Source organism: Lygodium microphyllum, chromosome 16, assembly GCF_053477565.2.
Source record: "Lygodium microphyllum isolate KBCC chromosome 16, Lygodium_microphyllum_v1.1.10, whole genome shotgun sequence".
In the NCBI taxonomy this organism is placed as follows: domain Eukaryota; kingdom Viridiplantae; phylum Streptophyta; class Polypodiopsida; order Schizaeales; family Lygodiaceae; genus Lygodium; species Lygodium microphyllum.
Window position 1 is genome coordinate 86,557,155 of NC_141150.1, and position 13,838 is coordinate 86,570,992.

Genomic DNA, 13,838 nt, shown 5'->3' on the forward strand with positions numbered 1-13,838 from the left:
GAGAGAGAACAAATGAGAGAAAAGAAAGATGTAGAGAGAGATTGGCCAGTCTCCCCCCTTGTGGAGTTATATTATTGACAAGGAGCAAGCTCCTCCATTACACATAAACCAGTTCTTACTTGTAGATCTTGGAAACAAGATCACGGTTCCTTGCACGATATACAACCGGCTTACACTTGCACAACTTGGAAGTTGGCACCTTTTGATCCTTCTTGAGTCTCCTTATCTCCTACACAATATATGTAGGGCTCTCCTCTTGGAGCTTGATTTCAGCAGAGCTTCCGCAGTACTTGCACCTTCTCTTTTCCTCTTGGAACTTGATTTCAGCAGAGCTTTCGCAACTCTTGCACCTTCTCTTCTCCTCTTGGAACTTGATTTCAGCAGAGCTTCCGCAACACTTGATTTCAACTTGCACCTTCTCCTCTTGGATGCATGCAAAGTGATACTTCCTTCACATCTCCCGCACCCAAGGAGAGCCTCCTCTTTTATAGGCTTTCAAGAGCTTCTCTTCTTGGAGAGAGACTTGAGTGCCAAGATTGGAAAGGTTGATCTTCATGCAAGATGTGGTTGTTCCACGACCTACTCTGCAGCACCAATTTTGAGATATCTCTCTGTGCATTGCTCGAATGAAAAAACATCCAACACAAAAGTTGTAGATATCATTGTTTCCAATAATCCTAGTGGGCCGTTTTTACAGATCGTCTTTCTATCACGATATATTTTTTAAAAATGGATTCACCATGTCTATTTTAAGAAAACCAGCTTTTTAAACTATACTCTTAATTCGTGGTCATGCAACCACCTTGAGCCATACATAAGGAGAGTTCATTAGATTGCCTTAGGCCTCAACCTTAAGATTGAATTCCACACAAAAGCTTATATCATTTTAGACCTTAGAAAGAGAAAATCACTTCTCTCCTCACTTCCAGAGGATCATATGTCTCATCTTTCTCAATGAGAGAATTATCTCTCGTCTTTCTTAATGAAATACATTAAAACCTTGACTTATAAGGGAGAGGATGACCCCAAATGAATGCAATGCTCATTGCACACAAGTAAACGTTCCCGACGTCCTCGGATGCACACATAAATACATATACACAATGCTAATGCACTTCCTCTTCTTAGAACTCAATCCATCTTCATTTATGTGTAACTCCTTGATTCTTGTATACACTCTTACACTTGGCAGAAACTTCTTTCCCCCTTCATAACTTATACATGTACTAGATATCCCTGTCACAATGCTCTGATCACCCCATTAAGTGATGCACTAGGAATACTAGTCTCTAAATGGTCTCATGGCCATGCTAGATCATCATCAACACTTAAAGAAAAGTGAGTCATTAATTTATTGACATAAATTTATTAAATAGAGAATGCGTAATAAGCAATCAATTTAGTGACATTTATACACAATCCACTTCCAAATGCCACTGGTACAAATAAGCACAAACCCACACATGGCTTTATAAATGTGTTTGCTTCAAAATAACATGTTTTGAAAAAAATCTCTAAAATCGACATAGATGAGAGAAAAGAAAGAAAGCACACATACTGTGTGTGTGCGTGCACGCATCAAAAATCTTTGTTTAATAATATTTGAATGATAAGGTATGACAGCTTTCTCACAATGAGTTTTAAATGTCATAAGGGCTTTTAAAAAGAACTCTCCTTTGGCAAGTTCGATAAGCACTTTAAAAATAAGAGACTTTATTCCTTATTGTGAAAGATTTGCTAAATAGCAAAAGTTAACAAATAAGCATTATAGTCTCACCCTCATCATCATCAATAGGCCGTTGACATTTTTAAAGCTCCCTCCCCCTAGTACTAACACACGTTATTCGTTGCATTGGTCACCCTATAATTATTAACAACGTGAGAAGTGCTTCTAAGCTTTGCAGATAGACATCATGTGACTTGTAAGTGCATTAGTTTGATGATGCTTTTAATTTTTTCAAATCTTTTTCCCTAAGATTAGAGACACAACACCCCTTAAGACCCACCAAGTAGGGGAGGTGTGGCTCCCCTAGAAATATTAGCCCAAGGTTAAGGAAGAGCCATGCTAACACTACCATAAGACAAAATTCATATGCAATACATAATGGCAATTGCCTTAGTAGGCCAACTAGGGCAATCATCCACCTTATTAATGGTAGAAGATGATCCCCAGACGGTGTTTTTATCATGAAATTTTTTCTGCTTCTAACCTACATGCTTTTGTCTAGGACAAATGAAGAGACCAACAATAGCTTTATGTATGTATCTTCTCTAAAAGCAAATAGATCTCTATCACCAATCGCACAATTGATGGACCTAGCTCATACTCAAACTTTGTACATCCAACATGCCATAAATTTCCATACTTAAACAACTTTTTACATATAACCATACCATAAATTTCCATTTTTAAAACACAACCATGCAAGTCTCAAATACAATTATAAGGTCTACATTGAGGTTTCAAGACAGGGAAATGCGAAAACAATGCCATCAAGCATAAGACGACTAAGAAGACCTGTCCACTGCTTTCAATGACTAGAAAGACACAATGAAATCACGAACCAAGGGCCCTAGGCACCAGGCCACAAGAGTCCTGCACGTTCTATCGTAAGGGATTTGCACCTCAGTTGCCAGTATAAGTCATTGGGACATCCCCATATCCTCCTCTTTTCCTGTTCCATGCATATAACAGCACCCTTGAAAGGAATAACACCTTACCTTCTACTCAAAACACTGTCAGGCTTGACCAACCCTATCGGAGCTCTCATATTGGCAAAGCATAAGCTAGTGTAATGGGGGCAGTATTTTAACACTTACCAGCTTTCTCACCATGAATCTAATGACAAATGTAAGCAATAACTCGTTCCACCTTATTTACCTTGGCGAAATCAACATGCAATCACACAATATATTCTACATGAATCCAACAAACTTAAGCCTTGCAATGGTTGGTGCGGGAATATCCTGTATTACAAAGCAGCCTGAAGAAATAAGGCCACTTAGAGACTTGAAAAAAGGGCCAGCTCAGAGCCAGAAAAGGAGGAGTATCTGAAAGACATTTACAAGCCAACAGTTGCACCCCATGTCAGCTGTCTTAAGCCCATATCCCACTCTCTGTGCACCTCTATTGGTCCCAGAGCAAATCGGGAAAAGGGAAAAGGAGGCACTAGCTTACTAGCTCCCTTCCCTACTCAAAATAGTTGCAGCAGGCACAGACTTCTTATAAAACACAAGTTAATATCTCATATTTGCCACAAACATAGCAGCTACAATATTTACAGGGGTGTAATTATTGCTGCAAGTACAATTTGCATCCTAGGTGCCCATAACACGTGAGGAAAAGATTGGCAATGGAAGCAAGAGAAAGCACTGCTGTATACACAATAAATTGAACAGAGAATAAAGCATCAGAGTGAATATATACCACATGGACTGTGGCAACCATTGGAGTGCTCCCAGTCTGCCACTCTCCAAATGATGCAGCATGCTGAACGATACAAACAGAGGAGATGAGTGCATAACAGTACACCCACAGGAGGGAAATACGCCTGCCCAATGCTCACCTAAATGCCCATTAAGCTGTGCATCAAATGCCCATAGAAACCAATGCATTAAGCAATGATATATACAATGGTAACATAATAATGCACTGTTCACTAGGAAGGTAACAAGCCCTAAAATTGGCTTGTTGTGATAAAACCGAGGATTCATCATCACAGAAGCTTAATTATCAAGCCATCCATAGACATGTTTAATTATTTGTGAGGTGCACCCCCACGACTGAGACATCAACACATAACCGGACACAAAGATCTTCCCTTTCAATAACCCCTCTCCCCTTGTAACAAAAAACCAGAAAAGTTGCACCAGACCAGGCAACTACCATGTCACTTTATTTAAAATTTAAATATAGATTTTAAACAGAATCACATGCATCCAGCTCCATAAAGTCAAAAAAACTTCTTTTCACTTGTAGAGACCCAGAAAACAAAATATTCTCCAATCTAACAGAAAGTAGGGGCTTAGCAAATGCCACATCCTCGAAAACAGTTTGGTGATTGGAGATTCAACAGAAGTGAAGGCTATGTCTAGTTGCTCAGAATACGAGCAACATACATAAGTGATGCCTGTTTTGGGGATTCAACAGAAGTGATGGCTGTGTCTAGTTGCTCAAAATAGGAACATACATACATGCATAATCGTCACCATCATCACCTTATGATACTTTCCAAAAAGAGGTCTACTCACTAACATTTGCACCCCTTGCCTTTGACAACTAGATCAGACATGCATTCCATCATCAAAACACTACAGGTGACTGCCGCTGAACCCATTACCATGCACACCATAAAAGTTTAGACAGCACAAGTCCAGCTGCAAATTGCAAAGACTTACCTTGCCTTCAATAGTGGTCACTCACCACCCTCAATCATAAAACACCAGAATGCGGCAGGTAGCAAAGACACCAGCTTGAACTAAAAATACCACATTATTACAGCTTGAAATCCAGCAGGGATTGGGAATTTACACGTCATTACAACAAGCATATTAGATGTACAAGAGGAAGTTATGAATACCTTCCTTGAGAGGGAAAGACGGTCATACATACATGGTTGAGACAAAGTCAGCAGTTCCTATTAAAAAGAGCTCTGAGCAACCAAAGGCAGTGAATACACCAGATTGTGAGCTGGTTAGGTAAATCATCATGATTGGAAACTAGTTAAATAAGCTGCTGCTATGACAGCTCACATAAGAATTCAACCTGTCCTTGGCAATTCTAGATCTCTGACATTTGCACAAGCTCAGCTTCACAAAAGAAAACCTACTTGTCAAAGACAAATATCCAGCAGACTTGTTATTCAAAGACTTTCTATTATCTGGCTGTTTGTCAGAAATAGATTGCTTTGCACTTGCTCATGTGCACCTCAGCAGGGCAATAAGGGCATTTAAAAGAGTGGCTCTTTGCAAGTTTCTGAAGTGACTGCTTGCACAGTACATGGCCACAAGGCATAAGCATCGGTGGGTTTTCGGCTGTGCTCTGATCCTTGGAGATAGGACACGCAAAGATGGAATGAAACTGAAACTCCTTACCTAGCTCAATTTCCATTGGCAGCTGCTTCAACAACTGCCATTCTTGCTTTTTGGTAGCTAAAACTGTGGCCATTTTCAGGAGTGTTGGAAGTGCCTGCACACCTGCTGAGATGCTAACATGCAAGGGACTTTCATAAGATTGCCCCAGGAGACTGCAACACTCTCGAGCAAACTTCTGTGCAATGTCATCCCAAAGGGTTGGACAAAACAGGTCAGAGTATGGGCAATTTTCCAAGCGACCGGTATATAGAAGGCAACACATCAAACGCTGTATATCTCTGATGTGTTGATCAGAGAATGGGCGGAAATGGTTCCGAGCATACTGGAGAGCTTCAGGCCGCTGCCCTTTGCGAAGGAGCTGCAGGAACTGAAGCTGATGCAATTCAAACTCCAGAGAGGAGCCTTTCCTAGCAAGCTCTTCCCGGTTGGTTCGAGCCCACCTCAGTGCAGGTTCCAAGTTCTTGACCTTCATGTTTTCCAGTATCTGGTACATCTCGTAGAATGGTTCCTTGAGTGCAGCAGCACTAGGTTCAAGGCTCTCGTTAACAAAACAGTCGCTGAGATCAAACAGGCCTTGCCGATAGAAGTGCATCGCAATGATCTGGTTAATGACTGCATCCTGGGAGTCCACCTCTCTATAAGCTTTAGCAATGTCTGTGCAAAAGGTTTTGTCAAGGACCTTACCATATTTTCCAACGGCTAGGTTCAACTCCTTCTGCAGGGATTCTGTGTCATTGAGGGGTTCCATTTGACCCAATTTGGTCTGAAGCTCAGCAAGGACAGGTTTAACATCGTCGAGCCCCAAACCTGAACCCTGATCTGCTGCAGCGGAGAGCTTCGTTATGGTGGCGTGGAGCTCATGCATGACCTTGTCAATGGTTTCCATTGTTTTACACTCGGAAAGCCGCTGCTTCTTGGAAACCCTGTCGAAAGCTTCCTTGACAGAATTGAGATCCATGTTTTGTACTTCTGCCTCTCTGGCTTTTCTTCTTCTTTTGCCTCTGTTTTTCTTGTTGTTGTTCTGTTCTTTTCTTCTTCTTCTTCTTCTTCTTCTTCTTCTTCTTCTTAAAGTTGTAGAAAAGATGCAAGCGGGTATTCCTCTGCCTTTCTTCTCCTTCTTGTTCTGTTTTATTTCTTTTCTTCTTCTTCTTCTTCCTTCGAGCTGTAGAAAAGAAGCAATCGATGCGTTTTTGCCAGCACAAGAAGGTAGAGCGCACGTACCTCTCTTTCTTTCGGGACAGGAAGGCGTTTGCCGCAGGAAGACCTACAAGGCTCCCATGGCCATCATCGCCCCACCCCCATCAGAATTGCCATACACTAAAATATTAACCTTTGTTTAACTGAGGAAACCCAAAAAATAAAAGTCGGGTGACGGCTTTGCCCATTTTCCAGGCCATTCTGGGATCCCGAAGAATAAATTTTTGACATTTTCCCACGTGGAAAAGAGGCTCTTTTCCTTTGTTTTTCCTTAAAAGTATTCAATCATCATCATGAGCTTAGGCTCAAGTGGCATTGCCTATCTACCTAGTTACACTTTGGGGGCTTGGGCGCATAGGGCAGGGTCCGGGGAGGTATTGCTTCTGACTTTCATGGGATTTCAAGTTATAACCTGTCATGAGACAAAAATAGCACATCCCAAAGACACAGAAGATATATCACTTAGGAATCCTTTGTATTCATGATATCAAAAGATATGACATTGAGGCACATCTCAAGACTACACCCTCATGAGACCGCACATATGAGGGTTTACCACTAAGCCTAGGGAATCACATGTAGAAGCATAACCCAAGCAAAGCTTAAGTGATTACTACTCCCTATATAGGTGCATCTATAGACATCCCCATGGTATATCTACAAAGCCCTTACCTTACCCACACTCACACCCGGTCAATGGATTGTTGTCCTCAGCAATCTAAGAGCAGTTTTCTTGACTCATTCTAGGATCTTAACACAACTCATTCTATCAAACTGGTCAGTGTCTATTGGTCTAGGACTTGACTCATTAGTAGGGTCTTAACATAGCCTTTTCTATCAACCTGATCAGTGTCTGTCACACTATGACTTTCGGGTCTTAACACAACTTTTTCTATCATGGCCAACCCATCTAGACTCAATTCTTTATTCTTATTCCATTCTAGTCCACCCTTAACTTAAATACATTTGAGGAGTGGAGACTTCATAGTTCTAACTTTATTTGACTTGATTCTTATGGCTTTGTATGCCAAGCTTTGTAAGCACAATCCCAAGTTGTCGCATTGTTGGGGTCAAGGGATGGTGGCTTTTTTTCACCATGTTGTGCCATGCCTTAAGGAAGGCAGTCCATTGGGTTGCTCCTTGCACAATTCCTTCCTTTTTCCTAGCCTTTGCCTTAGACCTTAGAGACTTGGGTCTCTTAATTCACTTGCCAAGATGCATTGCCCTCATCACTAAGTCAAGTACTTGGACCATCTTCTTTGGCCTTTTTGCCGGATCTTTCTTGATTGCCTTGAACTTAGACAAACCAATCGGTTCAGCTTGTGTTTTCACAAGGAAGGTGCAATCTTGGTATATGGCGCCTCTTTGGCTCTTCTTAGCCTTGTTTGGAGTTGAAGTGCTTTTGGAGTACGGACTAAGCTAGCACACTTAAACAAAAATTGGGGTTGCAAAAGTAGAGGCATCATTGAAGTTCTTGGGGTGACCCCTTGTTTGGAGTGCTTGGTATGCCACATATCCATAGGATTGGGATGATAACTCCTTGCTTTGCTTGCAGTCTAAATGCTAGGATCTCAATCTTTACTAACATTGAGTATGGTTTCAATGGATTCCATAGTCCAAAGACATTCACCTTAAGAGTGAGTTGGAGGGTTCTCCAAGGCTCAACCATTAAGGTTTCCTTCTGTGGCACTAAGTTACTTTGGTCAAACAATATTGCGAGCACTCCCTGATATGCTCCCTTCTTTGAGGCTTCATCCTCTAACTCATTCTATCAAAGCTCATAAGGGTTTGCCTCTTCGGGCTCAAACATGTAGCCAATGATTTTTTTGTTAAAAAATTCGAGTCAGGTGCGGGTTACAGTGGAGGAACTCACATAAGCCCACTGCTCTCATAATTCAACCACTAGAAGGGTGTGTACAAGTAGTGGATAGTTTTGCTAATCCATAAGAAAATGGGGCTCTTTCTTTATTGTATTCAACATCATGAGTTTCTACCCAAAGGCACCACACACCTAGCTAGGTGTGGTTGAGGGTGCAAGTTTCCAGCCCCACCCCAAGCTAGTAACATGTTGCCCCCAACCACACCTAACCAAGTATGTGATCCCTCCCTTGCAAGTTCATGATGCTGTTGTAATTCACAATGTGGGAATAATAGTGGGAATTTGTCTTGCTAGCCCTACCCTAAGCTGGTAACCCGTTGCCCCCAACCACAACTAGCTAGGTATGTGATCCCTCCCTCACACAAGCTCATGATGTCATTGTAATTCACAATGTGGGAATAATAGTAGGAATTTGTCTAGAACTTCTTGTGACATGATTTATTGACCTTTTTTTCAAAATCACGTGCATCCTAGTATAAATGTTGAATTATTTACATCATCCGTGAGATGGAATTAAGCCATTTTATCAAAAGCTTTTACACCATCATAAAGTAGAGTCTTTCTTAGTTGGCATGGACATAACAATAGCTACTTCTATCAAAACATCTATATTCCAACTTAAAAGGAGCATCATACATTCTACATCTCCTAGCAAAAGGTGCATTACTCCTTAAAAGACAAATCCTTCATATTTCTACACCTTTAATTAGTTCCCAAACTTTCTTTGACTCCTCATTCATGTTCATATGCTTAAGAGAACTTTCTTCCAAATGGCATAATCATGTAGCCTAACTTGTTTCATTATCCTCAAATTCCAAAAACATTGATGTCCTTGCAACTCCATGGGACATGAATAAGAGATCATCCTTCTCTCTTTTGCAAAATGGGCAAAGAGGTAAGACATCTCTATATTCATTCAAAGCCTCACTGTGGTAAGTTTCTTAGACACAACACGACGTTGAGTTTGAAGGATAAGTAGAACTCTTGGCATATTTTAGTCTTTTCTTCCAAGTTCTAAGTGTACCCCTAGGTTCAATATACATCCAACTCTTCATTATCTTTACGATCCATCTACTATTAGGTTCCTCAAGTCACCTCTTCCCTTCAAGGAGTGAAGCTCCTTCCCATTTCTAGTAACCCACTACTTCAAAAACCCCCTATTGCTAATAGTACAAGAAGTATTCGGCCTAGCCAGTGACTCTCTGTAGTCATTGTGTTTTCTCTAAACCTAAATCAAATTAAACTACCAACTCCTATATTTCTTTGAGCTTGTTGTCCACTATCTCAAACATTATTCGACCATCTTTGTGTTTTTTTAAATGCAAAGAAAGGGGAAGTTTGGGTTCAACCTCTAAGGGAAGCATACCATCTCTAAAAGCCACACTCTACATCCACATGGCATGCAACGTGGAAAAATCTCCATTGCCTTGAGTGCTAACATCCCACCTACACCCTACAAATAAAGCTTTCCATATATGAACCAAATTTGTGACCACTTTTGAACACTTTATCTTTTGCTTCCGACCATGTGCAAATACAATATCCTCCCAAGTTAGCCCATTCCACTTGCTAAGGAGAGGAGATTTTCTAGTCCAATGCTTCAAAATCTCCATCCATGGTTGATCATCAATCATCCCCTTAAGTAAATTAAGGCTAAGAATGTCTTCTTCTTTTTTTTGATACATTCCAATCCAACACCCCTGTTAGGGTTATCCTTTTCTATGCAAAGAAAGGGAAAGTTTGGGTTCAACCCCTAATAGAATCACATAATCTCTAAAAGCCACACTCTACATCCAAATGGCCTTCAAGAAGGAACAATCACCCTTGCCTCTCATGTTATTATCCAACCTAAACCTACAAATAAAGCTTTCCATATACTAGCCAAAGTCCTAGCACTTTTAAGCACTTTATCTTCATCTTCAAACCTTGCACAAATAGACAATCCTCCGAAGTTAGCCCATACCGTGTGCCTCCCAGGAAAGGAAAATTTACAATCCAATACTTCAAAATCTCCAACCAAGGTTCATCAATCATGCTCTTAAGCATCTATTAAGGCTAAGCTTGTCCATATTTTGTTTGCTACAATCCAGTCTAGTGACCCGATTAGCCTTTATCTTAGTGAGCCAATTCCAAGAAATAGCATGGTACATAGTTTATCACCAAAAGGACACAAGAAAATTCTAAATAACATTTTCAATTGAAATCATAAAGATTTTGAAAGGAATAATAGAACTACTAAAGAGCACGACAAGAGTAGGACTACAAATCATAGTGAAGGAAGGAATGGAAATCCTTGAGATACAAGTAAGAGAAGGCTAATGGACAGTTTCTTCACAGCTTCACCAAATTCCTCCAAGTTTATCCCTTTCACCTTATAGAGGATGATATCATTCCCAAGTTCGTAGGTAGCTTGCTACCACCATTTCAATTGATATGGAGGCCCAATGTCTTGATTGTTTGGATTAGACAATGAAGCCTACCACTTGTAAGAAGTAAGAGAAGAGAATATGGGTCAATCTAACCAATCCAGAGACCATGGGTAGTGGGGAAAATGCTTTCAAGAAGGTGGTTTCTCATCAAGAGGAGCAAAAATGTTGGGGGTAAAGGTGCCTCTGCCTAGCCGCACGTGTATTACTACACTAACAGTACCCGCCACTGCACACTGCAGGTGGTGGCAACCGCCCATCATAGTCACTTATTCTTTATTATTTTAGTGACAGTATGAATAAAGGAAGGCCCGGCCACACATTGTGGTTGTTGGAGTTCCCACTTTCGAGTCTCTCTCTCTCTCTCTCTTGGCTCTTGCTCTCCATCCTCCATAGCTCTCACCGCCAAGCTTCTTCCTCCTGAGTTCCACTTCCCTTTCAATTGGTATAAGAGCAAAGGCATTGGAGATTTCCCAGCATTCTCTTCAGCCTGGATTTGAAGAGCTTCAACCTGAGCTTCAATGGCAGCCATGGCACCTTCATTTGCAAGTATGTTTTGATCTCCTGCCTCCTCCCCAAGCTTTCAGACCTTCATTGGCTTCTTCTCGAGCTGCATTGGAGCCCCCTCGACATTGCAAGTGCCCCCGAGGATTGCTGAAGACCCCCCAGCCCCTAGGAATATTTTGTGTAAATTTTCAGTGCATTTTTAGGGGGCTGGGCTGACCTGCTCTTGGCATTTCCCTACTCTTCCTCAGCTTCCCGGCACTCTTGGCAACCTTCCCGATCATTGTTTGACTCCCCGGCATTAGTGCTTGGCTCCTGGTGATCGATTCAAGTGCTTCCCCCTTCAGCCCTTGCTGTATACACACTCCCAGGACTGTCAAAACATGGCAGCACTTGACATTTACTGTTTGATGCTTCATGGCGTTGCCTGTTTGATGCCTATTGATGCTCGGTGATGCCCGGATGTTATGGGATGGTATGTCTATGCTTTGGGACCGATTTGGAGCAGATTTGAGCACTGTTTGAGCTTCATTTAATAGTAAATTGCTTGCTATAATACAGTGGGCTGAAGCTCATTTACTTGGTGTATGCATTGGTTCATGGATACGGGGTGCTTACTAGAGGTTTGAATGATCATATCGATGTATTTGGAGGTTCTCAAATGCTTCTTCTTGGTTTTGGAATGCTTTTCAACTTAGATTAGGCTCTGACTTGGTCATTCTTCATTGGCATTTGGCTTCAATTGGCATGCTTTGGACCGGTCTATGCCTATTGTCACTGCTTGACATTTAGGCTTCTTGCATTTATGCTTTGGTCAGATATGGATGCCACTTGGTTTGCCCATGCTTGACAGTTACTTGGAGCTTCATTTTTAGATGTATTTGAGCATTTTGGATCTGCTGAGCATTACATTTGGTTGTTAGTTACATGCTCTTTAAATGCTTTCAGGCTTATGCTTTACGGGTCTAAGACATCTTGGGATTTATGCTCCGGATATACCCTACTGGGATTTGGCATGTTTGATGCTATGTATTCGATGTATTAGAGCGTCGCTTGCTCTCTTTGCATCTGACTTCACTTCCAGTGGGAGCCTCTTGGTATATTTGGATGTACACAATGTCATATTTACACTTGAGCTTGAGCTTGTGGGACAGTTATATGCATTTGCTCTCTTGGGAGCTTTATGTTTGTAGTTAGTCTGTAGTGGGCTGATTTGATACGCCTATTGGGGCAGGCACCTATCTCTGTCACAAGTTTGTCGGTTTTGTATGCATCTTGGATGGTTGTGCATTGAGCTTATTGCTCTATCAGTAGTGCTTGTGCTTGGTCTCTTCTCTTACCCCGAGACCCATTGCATGCATGACTTTTAGACCTATGAGCTGTCTCTTGCCTGACAGGTTATTGGTTTGACAGTTCTTGGTACCTTCTTGCCCCTTGACACTCATGTTGGATGTATCTTGCTACCTGGCAGTTGTAGTGACATATGTATCAGTGATTGCTTCATTTTGGGACAGTTTTACATACTGTTGTCATTTATTACAGCAAACTGAAATCTGGAGATTTTGAGCACTCCTATGAGGGTAATGCTTACTATTTGATGTTATCTTGGTCATATTTGGTGGGTAGGTGCTTCTCTTGGTGAAATCCACTCTTTCAGTCAGTTTTAGCAGTGTTTTTAGTGCATTTTCTGCTAATTACAGCAACCTACAATTTTTCCTTTTTGCATTGATTTGGGACAGTATGGCTGGTCATATGAAAGAACAGCTCTCTTTAACATTGCCAAGTTGCATGGTACCAACTATGGGTATTGGAAGTCCCAAATATGGCAGGTTTTGGTGCAGAAGTTACAGATTAAACCCTTGCGTTTCAAGGGTGTCAAACTTGAGGATATTGATGATGATGTTTGGATGGAAGTTGATGAGCTATGCAAGTCTACCATTATTTTGTCACTCTCACAAGAGATCCATCATAATGTTGTTGAAGATGAGAATCAGAGTGCATGGGATTTATGGGAGAAGATTCAAGAGCTTTATGCACAATAGAGTCTTGCGTCACAGATGTATTGGCTGAAGCAATTAATGGACCTTCACATGAAGGAGGGGACCTCCCTATCATCTCATTTCAGTCAGTTTCATGCTATCATGAAGAGTCTGTTATCACAGGGTATTGAGTTCAATGACAACTTGCACCCGTTGTTTTTGCTTGGTGCGTTGCCTGAATCATGGGATGTCTTTTGTACTGCCATATGCACAAACAAGCTTGATGGGCTGAAAATCAAAGATGAGAGTGCTTTATTGACAGAGGAAATCAACATGAGAAACAATGATGCTTCCCGCTCTTCACATGCATTGACCGTTAGAGATGGCAGACATGGCAGGCATGATAATGATCATGAGGACAGGGACTCTCAGAAGTCCAGGTCCAAGTCATGTGGTCGCAGTAAGTCCCGTGGGGACGGAAGTTTGATCTTACATATTATTGTGGGAAAGCAGGACATATTAGGCCACAGTGCCATAAGATGCGCAATGACAAGTGCAAGGAAAAGGGAAAAGAAAAAGTGCATAAAAAGTCTTCCAAGGGCAGTATTATACATGCAAAGTCCAGTGTGAAGATAGAAGAGGTTAATGTCATGCATGCCACTAATTCAGATGATGATTATATACTTGCAACTTCTTCATGCGATGCCTTACATGCTTCTGAGATACATTCTATGTATGTGCAGTGCTGGCTCTTGGATT

The 13,838-nt window shown here is 41.4% G+C and overlaps 1 protein-coding gene across 1 annotated transcript; it reads right to left on the minus strand.

The window, feature by feature from the left end:
* Nucleotides 1-3,950: 3,950 nt before the first annotated feature.
* On the minus strand, nucleotides 3,951-6,452 carry LOC148023071 (protein RMD5 homolog). Its single transcript, XM_087696060.1, has one exon. The coding sequence runs from the start codon at nucleotides 6,050-6,052 to the stop codon at nucleotides 4,892-4,894; it is 1,161 nt and encodes a 386-aa protein (XP_087552186.1). The 5' UTR covers nucleotides 6,053-6,452; the 3' UTR covers nucleotides 3,951-4,891.
* Nucleotides 6,453-13,838: the final 7,386 nt, after the last annotated feature.

Bases quoted from the DNA above. Each gene is read 5' to 3' on its own strand.
- LOC148023071 (XM_087696060.1), bottom strand. From the start codon at position 6,052: ATGGATCTCAATTCTGTCAAGGAAGCTTTCGACAGGGTTTCCAAGAAG.